The sequence below is a fragment of the Dromaius novaehollandiae genome, chromosome 8, assembly GCF_036370855.1.
Source record: "Dromaius novaehollandiae isolate bDroNov1 chromosome 8, bDroNov1.hap1, whole genome shotgun sequence".
NCBI lineage: Eukaryota > Metazoa > Chordata > Aves > Casuariiformes > Dromaiidae > Dromaius > Dromaius novaehollandiae.
In genome coordinates, this window is record NC_088105.1 from 9401356 (window position 1) to 9412784 (window position 11429).

An 11429-nucleotide genomic window follows, 5' to 3' on the forward strand; every position below is an offset into this window, starting at 1 on the left:
GCCAACAAGAAAGAGTTTCCACAGAACGGCCTGTTAAAAAGCCATCGACAAACTTGCACAAAATAAATCTTTTTGAATCAGATATCAAAACATTTGATCTTAGACTGAAACCGACAGTGCTTGGCTGAGCAGGTTGTTTCATTTCACCTCAGTTTCTCCACTTTGTTTTGAAAGCATCATAACACTACACACAAATCACCTCCCATTCTGCCATCCCTTAAGAGGAGACTAACGTATATCATCACTGCTAGGCATCTTAAAACTGGATGGAAGAAATCCCTCTTAAATAAATACATATTTTCTAAACCTAGAGAGTGCAAAAGCTATGGTCTCTGCCAACTCAACCCCCCTCAAAATGACAAAATTGGAAAACATGGATGCCTTGAAAGGCTTGTCCAACCTGAAACACAAGCCAAGTTCTCTTAAATATTCCACAGCTAAACCACTAAATCATCTATTAAAACACAAATGTAAAGGCAAACCAATCAAAACAGGATCTGTTCTTTGAACCAACTGAGTCACTAACACCTTTCCTCAAAAGAAGCTACAAAATAACCAACAAGCATAAGCCCCTGTTCTGCGCTGGCAGGCCCTTTCTGCAGACCCTTTCTGCAGACCATTTGTCTGGAGTGGCACCCAACTTCAGGAGTTCAAGTCACTGTTTCTGAGTCAGAAGTTATTTAGGTTCAAGGCATTGTTTAGCTAGAATACATTATGACCAAGGTTAACCAATGAGAATATTAATAAGAGGAGAATTAAGCATCTTTTAAAGGCTAGTTAATAGAGTATAAAAAAAAAATCAATGACTTTTACGATATGAGCATCTGAGGCTGTTTTCTCCCCACTGCTGATGAATAGTTTAACTTCTCCTCCCTTCTGTTATGCCATATAACATAGCTCCACTCTGTATCATGCTAAAAACTGCTATCTCCCACAAGGCCAGATACATTCTCTCTGGTACATTCCTAATAGCCTGCCTCCAAAAAGTGCAGTGGATCAACAAGGTCTTGATGTTCTTTTGCCTGCAATACAACATTACAAATTAAAGCTAAATCAGGAAGATTTCCTTCTAACGCGACAGCCATCCAAGCCATCCGTTGTCTCCAAAGGTATCCTTCTTCATACCGGTTTGATAGGAGAAGTGACAGAGTCAAAATAGTTGAGAAAGAAAGCAATCAGACCCTGCAAACATATCCATTAAGCGCCAGGGTCATTCTTAACAGAGCCTGAAGTTTCCATTAAGGACTGTTGCCCCCAAAATACTCTCTGCTTTACAAGTGGAAACAAGATTGATGTCTTTTAATACTTATCAAAGCCAAGCTGGCTATAATACATAAAAGTTGCTATGTGCCAGTTGTTTTAACTTAGTTTAACACACGGGGAAGGTTAAAAAAGGAATAGAGAGAGGCAAAACCCAGGAACTTGGGACATACTATGGCTTGTATTCTATGCAGAAACTGAGAAGCACAGTTATGGCAAAAATCAAGGCTTCTCTGCATGAGGTAGCTTTTATTCTCCATTTGTTCGTCTTAAGCTGCAGAGCCAGGTAAAAAGGATGCAAATTACTCCAGCAAGCAGTAAATTTCACTGTTCTTTACAAAATACTGATGCCTTATTTACTAAACAGTTATTGGTCTAAGACCATCTAAATTGCAAAGGCTCCTCTTATGATATATTTTCTGTTTCTCCATGGTTGAGACTATCAGGGCAGGTGTCAAATGTTTTTTAATCATTTTAACCAAGTTCATGCCTCTAAGTCTTATCACCTGTTTTCAAGGTGTCATTCCCAGGATTTTTTATCTTTTTGTCACCCCCTTGCTACCCGAACATCTGGCTTAAGTGTTCAGGATAGACTTCAAACATGTTTCATGCTCCCTCCTATTTCTCTGCAAGCAAGACCCATTAGAGCTTCTCCCTCCTGTTCTGTTCTTCTCTGGCCTAAGAAGAGAGCAGGAAGAGAGCACAATACAGGCTCTGTACTTTGCTCAGTGTGCTCAGGTTAAAGAACACTGCCATTCCTACATGTTATTATATTTGAGCTGCATATTGAGTAGATTATAAAACTCCATCACTGTACATGTTACATGAACAGCCTGCTACTTTGTGACCTCCAGGGTCCAGCTGCAGTATTAGAGGAACTCACAAGAACACAAACCTGAAAAATTATACTCAGCCCATGCTTGGCATTGGTAATAACAGGTAGATCTATTTTTAAAGACCCATGATCCCGTAATGCAGACTTCTAGCCATCAAGGCATGGAAAATAGTGCTTCCAACATTCGAGTTGCTGCATACAGACCTCGAGGGGCACATCAAGCAATGCCTAGTTTGCCGTATGTTATTTATACCAGAACTCAAAAACAAGCACTGGTATGAAAGTCACTGAAAAGAGAGCCTATAGCTCCCAGGAAGATACCCTCTGTCCAGGAAGCAAAGCAGATACTAAGTGGTTTTAGAGAGGTTTAGTCAACCACTAATTGGGAGGGTTAATGTAAGGCCTGGAAAAAACCATAGCCAATTACACTGCTGGATAGGACGAAACGCTCCGATTAAAGGATTCTACTCCAGATACTCTCCAGGCAACTGGAAAGAGACCTCGCTATAGGAGTAACAAAGGCTAGGTTTAAATTTTACATCCTAGACTAAGAGACAAACAAGAAGTTTCCCCTGTTAAAACAAAGTGTCTAGCAAGTCAGATAAACGTGCTTTCCTCATCTAGAGTTACGCATTTCCAGACAAAAGCTGGAATATACTACAAACAGTACATATCTGAGAACTCCAGAGAGCACATTATTTGCTGAACATTTCACAATCCAGACTACTAATGTATGCCAACATTTGTGTTAAAGCCTAGACCTCACACTGCTGAAAGAGCATTTTCAAGAAACAGGCAGAGAGAGGCTGTGCACATTAACACTATTTATGGGATTTCCACATGCGCTTTCGTGTACGCAACTCACCCGAACTTCTTTATTCTTTCCCAGCTTCAGTCTGGTACAGGCAGAATCCACAGAGTTTACAGCTGTAACTCTAATAGTAATTCACAGCCCATGTTCAAAAAGATTAGCAAGTGTTCCCTGCAGCAGGCAGTGTCCTGAAAATATCCTTATGGAGAGGATGGCAGATGGGAAACTTCTGCTTCTCGGACCAAAATATCCAGAGCTTATTTAAATCAGTATTTAAACTCACATACACCTGTCTTTTTGGACCTTGCTCAAAATTCCAAAGCTGCCCAGCTGAGTTTTTAATGTCTACACTGCATAAATGCATTGCTATCTCACAATTAATTTTTGTTAAAAGGAATGCTGTAATTTGGAGCTGATGTTAAAATAAGCAAGAAGTTCTATTGCCCAATGAAGTACATGCCAATGAAGGACACAGACAAAACAGCTATAATCACTATCTGCTCTTGAAGCTGCTGATCTGCATTTAAATATGCCCAACATGGTTCTCTTGTAAATGCCAGCAAGAAGGGGATGGGATGGGGTTTGCCCAGATCACTATTCAGTTAATTTTTTCGTCCCACACTTTGTTTAGCCAGCAGTGCTCCCCACTGAGAAGAATTCAGCTAATTATGTGTGTTCTCCTTGAAGAATGTACATAACTTACCTGAGGGGAGAGAAAAAAAAAAAGAAAAAAAAAAGAAACCAAGCTTTTTGAACTGTCACACAAACTTATTGCTATAGCCTTCATTTCCCTTTGGTTCAAACTCCCTCGTTTCCATGAGTGACAAAGTGTTAAATGAAAACTGACTGCAAAGAGAAAGGAAGCGAGGATTGTAGACCACTACCACCAGAACATAACTGTAGTTGAGGCAAAGGGGCAGGGACACTTATCTCCCATGACCAGAAGATATGCGAGCAACAGCAATACAACCATCTCCCAAACCAAGGGTCCTTAAATCCAGCTGACATGGCCTAGCATTAGACAGAACAGGAAGTCTTCTGATTAAGGCTGTACTCTAATCCCAATTCTGCTACTGAGCAAACCACTACTTACAGTGGTAAGGAGTAATTTTGATTATTACTTATTACTGGTGAGATGTAGTTACTCTTTTTTTCTGTGGCTAGCTTTTTAGCAGCTTTAGGTTCTCCTTTCAGTAACAAGGATTGTAGTTCCTATCTAGAACTGCTAGACAGTTTACAAGATTTACAAGATCAAGTTTACAGGGTTTTGCTAGAGTGCCTATCCCACAGAGGTGCCGAATATCTAACCCATATCTGAAAGCTGGAACAATCAAACAAGATGATCTTGGAAGGTGTTACCTACTTTTATCCACCTCTTTTCCCTTTTTTTTTTAAACTGTTTCTGTCACATACATGACTTTTCAATAAAGCAGGCTTGTTTATAATCTCTCTTCATTACTGTTCATCTCACAGATGCTAACACCTACCCCTGTGTTCTGTTCCCACGTTTTAATATACATCTAACCATCTATAAAGTTAAACCTACTCCTTATGTCAGGAGCTTTGAGGCCCATTAGCAATGAACTCGCTAAAACTGCAGACTTCCCGCAGTTCTCAAACCAGACATAGCAAGGCCTTGGCCTACCACTTTCGCTGAAGAAGTATTACCAATTACAACACGGTTTGGCTGAACATTAGACAGGATCTGAATATCTTCAGGAAAGCCATCCCATCATCACAGAAATTTCCTACTCACCTGGTTTCAGGTGTTAGACTGACAGAAACACTATTCATACTTCAAGCTAAATATCCTGTCCCAGCAACAGAGAAAAATCCACAACAGTTTTGTTAGCACTATCAACTGCCTCCCATATCAACAACCAGGGGACTTATTTTCAGATCCCCATCTGAACGAGCTGCTCTCTCTTTCCAAGAGGTCATAAAGGGGCATTAGGAAGACTTAGCCTCCGGCCAAAGAGGCCACTGCACACGCGAGAGGCCGGAGGGGTTCTCGTCCTTTTCAACACTACACTGTCCTGGAAAACAAAACGTTTGCTTGCGATGTCAACGGGCTAGGAAAAACACTCAGCGGTGCAGGCCCTTTCCGAGCGTGAGTCCTGCCATGCTGGGCTGACCCGGCGGACAGGAGATAGCCGCCTTCTGGGAGCAGCCTGACTTTGTTTAAGAAGAAAAGAAAAGGAAAGAGAGAGAGGAGGCACCATAGCACTGCTACAAAGGGCCCAAAAGCAACCGGGCACGAAGGGGAGGGAAGAAAAAGCCAGAAGTCCCTCAAGGGCAGTTGTGCGGGTCCCCCACAGCGAGGCCTGCGCGCCGCCGAAACCCGCCGCGGCCCGCGGAGGCCGCGACACCCGGGGGCGGGGGGCGGTGTCGCCGCTATCGCGATACGCCCCCCCGCGGGCTCACCACACGAAGTCGTTGCTCTTGTCCTCGTAGGAGTTGATGAGCCCGTTGCAGAGCGGGGCGAGCAGCGGCCTCTTCCTGCTGCCGCCGCCCGCGCCGCCGCCCGCCGAGGAGGCGCCGCCGCCGCCGCCGCCGGGCCGCGCCGCCGCCGCCAGCCGCGCCAGCCCCGCGCCCGCCGCGCCCGAGCCCGACACGGCGGCCGCCACCAGCACGGGCCGCGCCGCCGCGGCGCCCGCCGAGGACGAGCCCGGCGCCATGGCCGAGGAGGAGGAGGCCGGCGAGGCGGCGGGCGGCTGCGCGGCGGCGGCGGGGTGCGGCGGCGGGCGGCTGCCCGACATGCCGAGGCCGGGCGGCGCGGCGGGGCCGACGCGCGGAGCGGGGCCCTCAGCGCATCCCCCGCGCGGCCGCCGCGGGAACAATAAAGTTCGTTCAAAGAAGGAAGGGGGGGAACAAAAAAAAGAGACGAAACCGCCCCTCCCCCGCGCGCACTCCCCCTCGCCGCGAGCCTCTTGTTGAATCTTTATTGACAGGCAAACACGGCCCCGCGCATGCGCGCGCCTCGGGGGCGGGGCCTTCCGCGGGGCGGCGCTGAGGGGGCGGCGCGGCCGCCCTGAGCCCGGTCCCGCTGCCGCCCGGTCCTGCCACCCCCCGGTGCCGGTGCCGGTGCCGGTGCCGGTGCCGTGCGTCCCCTGGGAGTGCGCACGGGCGAGCCGAGCCGTGGCTGCTGAACGCCGTGTGGCCCCGCGGGAGGGCGCTGGGCCCGGTGACCGTTAGCAGCTCTGCCCGGGCGGCGGGCGGCTCCGCGCGACGGCGCTGGCTAGGCCCGAGGGGCCGCAGCCGTTGGGCGCCGGGAGCCCGTGGCTGCGCGGAGGCAAGGGGCGGGCTGGTTCTCCTTCAGCAGCCCTCAGGAACACACTGCCTTCTTTAAATTAGCCGTGCTGTGTGCTGCAGCCTTGCCTGCCAAGGCAGCTGGCGGAACTGCAGGGCATTCCCCGAGGGCGGTGGTGGTAAAGCGGGTCCTGGAGAAGGCCCGGAGGTCACCGCTTCAGCCGTGCTCGGAGTGCACGTGCAGAGTGCGCCTTCAGTGAGGCGCAAAGCCAGCAGGAGAGCTGGTAAAGCTGGTCTGAGAGAAAAGGTGGCTTCAGGTAGGCATTGCTGGTCAGGAGAGGTCCCTGGCGCGCAGCAGGAGTGCGTTTCCCCGAAAGAGCACAGCAAAACTCAGCACTGGGGTTTAATGCAGAGAGGCCGATGCACATGGATAGCTGTGGAGTGCTTGTCACTGTCCCCCCCCCCCCCCCCAAGTGTGTTTAAATACATTTAAGGTATTTGCTTGTGTGTACTTCTGTTTACTCAACCCTAACGTTGCAAAGTAATAAAAAACCCACACCCAGAAACAGTCTAACAAAACCAAAACTGTCTATCTGAAGAATGTTAGTACAGAAGAACAAATCAGTGCAAGGCAGGAAATTCTAAAGAAGCTTCTTTTTATCATCCAGATCAGTAGCCTCACGTTCGCGAGATAACATCTGCCATTATAGTCACTTCTATGATTTAAACCTGTGCTGTTGTAATTAAAAGTTTCCTGTTTGTAGTTCTTGGTGTGTTTTTTTAAAGCAAAATATTCTGTTCCACTGCCTCTATAAATATCCTCCTGACCTTGGCAAGTCTAAGGACTAACTCCATGAGGTCTTTAAAATACATCAATTCCCACTGGTTCCAGCGGATGTTAAAGAGAAGTGCCTAAATACCTTTCTTCAAGCCTAACTGTTGATGTCTGTGTGCCTCGTATTTCCTTTTGCTAAAAGAAAGGAAAGCAACGTTTCATTGTCTTTCAGAGAGACAAAAAGCTTTATGGATGAGCGTCTGCAAAGGACTATCAGGTTTTCCAGTGGAAGAACAAAGTAGCGGTAGTAGTAGTAGTAGGCAATAAGACATCTGCATGCTTCATGTTTACTGAAACTGTGAAACTGGCTGATCTTTGAAAAGTCTAGCTATTCTTTGGTACTTAATGTTGCTTTCTGAGCTCCAGGGAGAAAAAAATGATGCAGGGAAAAGCCGTTAAAGATCACACATTCAGAGGTGGAAATCCAACATAAATATGAAAGAAATAGGCCAAAACATGCCGACATTTGTCCATGTGTAGTTACAGTCCACAGCCCCACCTCCACCGCCAGGGCTGGTAGTGAGCATGGAAGACCAGCACGCTCAGCGCCAAAGGATGACTCCGTAATACTCGGGCTTTTAGGATACCGCTATGCAGTTTTAGAGGCCCTCGAAGCTAAGACCTTCTCTTCTCTGCCCTGGTGTTTACTGAACAGCCTCTGGTCCCGCTAACCACCAGAAACATTTCTTTGCTGGGGTTACCTTGCATTACCAGTTCCCAGATCAACGTGTGCAGCCTAAGGGAAGATTATACGCTACCTCTTGGAGACACCCGTACGTTGTGCTGGAACAGAGGACGTGGCCAGTCCCCTGGTTCTGGAGTTCACCGCAGCAGGCGCTGTGGAGTGCCAGTCATCTTCCAATCCCTGTTAGCACAACATGAGCACTAAGAATTAATTTGCTACAGTCTAAATATTGACAGCACTGTTATTAGCTCAAAGGCAGAGATACAAAAGAGAAATATTATAGATCAGCTGTAAGAGGTTTTTCGCTGTTTCCTCCAGTTAGCAGCATGCCAGACGCTTACACCACCTCATGGCTGGGATCCCGTACTTAAGCAAAACTATGGTGCTGAGTTCAGTGCAGTGAGGAGAGTCCTGGTGCACGGATATCTGCACCCTTATATTGCACAGTCTTCCTAGGTTTCTGTTAGATTCAGACTTGCATCCAACGGATTGCTTGTGTTTCCTCACTCAGTCTGGATATTACCCTTATATCTCCTCCTCAAGGACTAGTCGTCGTGCCTGTCTGCCCTCGAAGGCGTGCGGATCAGCAAGGCAAGCGCCTCCTGCCCAGACAGTAAACAAGACCCATTACTGACTGTCCTGAAACTTAGACAAGAAACAAAATACACAATTACTGTGGAATAAACTGTCTCCAACCTTAGCCTTTAGAGGCGAGTTTATTTTATACAATGAAGCTGATATTTCTAATAGGCATGCATACTGTCAGCGATACTCTGAGAGTAACACAGGGATTCGGTACTGGCTCTTGGCTGATAGCAGACAGTAGGCTGTTACTGTTTGGGGCTCTGGGGGACTGGCCACAGGGACAACACAACAAAGATTTTCCTCTACCTCTGAAACTCCAGTCAGATTGCACCAAGCGGGCATAGGCATACAGCGATCACATTTGCGAATCAGACATTTCCCTCCCCTTCTCAGATGTAATTACCCGCTTTGCACCCCTGACTGAAGTAAATCCCAATATGACCGAGACTTTCTGCCTTTACCTGTTTTGGAAATTCATGCAGAGCCCCTGCATTTTGGAAACTGGCTGTAGGAATTTGCTCTCTTATTGTTCTATTTTCCAGCCTCCAAAGCTGGTCCCTGACCACAGCCTGAAGAGTGGTGTGTTAGTTCTTATCCTGTGCAAGGAGGCATGCGCCAACTCTAACGTTAAAGGAAGGAATAGGCAGATAGTGTCTATAGTTGAGTGAACCTTAATAACAATATAGGTTCTGCTCCTCCGGGTACATAAATCCTGCTTGTTATAAACCCTGAGCGTGGGACTTTTATGACGGCATCTCCATTTACCTGTACAACAGGCTGTTGCAGTGGTCACGTCCACTGCTAGCCCAGCCGCAGAAAATAATTGAGAACATGCTGCATGTGATCACCAGGGGCACAACGACTTTTTCCCTGTCAAAGGGTGTGTGTGCCAGATGTTTGTGGGAAGTGACAGTCCCCTCCAGGCTCGGCTCCTGATTGCCAGTGACTCATTATGGAAATTACTCCTGCTTCCATTTCTGAGGCCATTGCTGCCACCTAATTCCCACTGGATCTGTTAGTCCATTCAGGAATGCTGCAACCCCTGCCAAGACCTGCCACCCTTGACTTGGGAATTGCTGCTTCAGAGGGCTTTAGAGAGCTTTATGCATAATCATTGCATTTACCTCCCAGCTAGCCAGTGACAAATGCCATTTCTCCCATTTTCTAGCCAAGGAAAATGAAGCATGAATAGATTCATCACCTGGTTACAGAGTCAATGGGAACTTTTAATGCTCCATAAATCTGAAAATTAGGCTGTGAGCAACTTCTCCTAGAGCAAAACTGCAGCAGTGCTATCCAGAAGATGCACTTTCTACCTGTTAGGTACCCTCCTTCCCCTATTTACTGGGAGAAGCCTGGACATGACTTTCCAAACTTGAACTCAAGTAGCCCAACACAGAGACATGGGGATTTGGAGGGCATGATCAGACAGGCGCTGGCACCCAGGGTCGAGGGCTCCTCCTTGGCTTGGGATGCTTGGTGATAGGTATTATAGTTAGGGTTATGCAGGATTATTAGCAAAGGATTTTTTTCAGTTCTTTATAACAACACTTTTACCACTTCCAGATGGAACTTTATGCATTAGCCCTCGGCCTAATTCCAAGTTATTGTAGAGACTCTGAGCAAAAGTGGTTTGGCCATTTTCAGAAATGGAGAGACAGGAAAATAAAATATTAACATTTACCATAGTGTTTAAAAAGCTCTGATCCTTAAAAAAAATTATTGGTATCTGGGAGCGGTCTGGCCCCTTCACCACAAGCTACATCATTCAGGTCTTCTAAAGTGGCGTTTGATTTGACAGAATTACAAAATGAGGTTAAAATTACTTGGTGAATATTCTGTAATATTGAAATACCATCTCCAAAGCTGCCAGGTGCTGCAGGAAGCCAAAGATCTCTGTGTGTTCGAGAAATATCAGTGCAACTTCCATTTTAATGTGTGCAGACTGAAGTGAAGCTACAGAAGAGTCTGACTTCATTTCTGACCTGTATGAACAGAAATACCTGATTCACTGCTCAGAATCATGAAATCTGTTTTACAGGGGAAAATGATACCATATTTTTATTAAACATCACACTATAATTAATGTATGTGCCCAGGGGGTAGGGTTAAGGTTGCCTTGTGGCAGGCACTTTCTCTCTGAGAGTCCTTCGATTCAACGAGTGGGCTTTCTAAACGGATCTGAACCAACGCCTCCTTCCACAGCCTAACTCAGCTGCTGCTATTGCTACAACTTTCTGCTTATACACCATGCCTAAATACATCCATGATCAAATCCATTCCTTTTGTAACTATACTGAGTCACTTTAATAAAGATTAATTTCGCCTCTCTGTCCAGGATGATTTCTTCCCCACAAAATATAATTGACACTGATGTAGTTTATGTATCCGTGTCATATGGAACAGGTCTATTTAGCAACTCGCAATTGGTTTTTTGAGCATTAGCATGTGCTGGTATCTGAGGTCTCTCTCTCTCTCTCCATTATGTTATGGACAACAAAAGTCATCTGTCTTTAATGTTGCCACCTGTTATGATTTACTTCATGGCTTGCAAAAGCTGATGTTTTCCTGTAGTCCCAGTTGCTCAGATCTGCTGTTTGCCTAAGACACTTTGCCTTGTGGTGTTTTTAAAGAAGTAAGTGCCTGGCCCTGGTGGCAGTCTGGAAAAAGTGAGCTGTAAGATTCTGAAAAATCAGGAGGTGAAACATGTAAAGAAATGTATTTCAACTCTCATGATTTTGAAGCCTATAGAATGATAGTAGTAGGGTTGATCAGCCTGAGCATTTCTTAGTCCACTTTCATTCGTTGGGATTGATTCTGCTGGTACAGACCAATAAGCATGCCCTGAATGGTAGAGCTGTTGGGCTAAAAAGCCCCTCAGGGACCATTTGGTGGGGTTCAGCAGGTGACTTTCAGCCTGGGAAACTTCAGGCTGCCCAGTTGCCTCTCCCAGTTGAGCTTTTCTATCCTGTCCGTATGCTGTTCTTCACTGCCCAAATCAAAACCCTGCTGGGCAGAAGGAAATGTCTGGTGCATCTGCTTCCTGAAGCAGAAGTAAAATGATTTCCAAGCAGATAACCAGCAGAGACAAATTATTCTGAGGGCTTTGGAGTTTGCAAATAAAAGTTGCAACCTATCTCAGGGTCTCAGTTACTGTCTGAACCAACCC

General features: G+C 46.4%; 1 protein-coding gene across 3 annotated transcripts in view; it reads right to left on the reverse strand.

The window, feature by feature from the left end:
* Window positions 1–5881, reverse strand: part of COP1 (COP1 E3 ubiquitin ligase) — a 134916-nt gene extending 129035 nt beyond the window's left edge. For 2 of the 3 annotated variants that reach the window (XR_003259314.2, XM_026101024.2), the window contains exon 1: window positions 5331–5881. Coding sequence is in view for 2 of the 3 variants with exons in the window: in XM_026101024.2 (XP_025956809.2) it covers window positions 5331–5665 (335 nt within the window). In the remaining variant the exon portion in view is untranslated. The remainder of the gene's footprint in view (window positions 1–5330) is intronic. The other variant, XM_026101025.2, reaches the window with a different exon arrangement.
* Between the last annotated feature and the right edge of the window lie 5548 nt (window positions 5882–11429).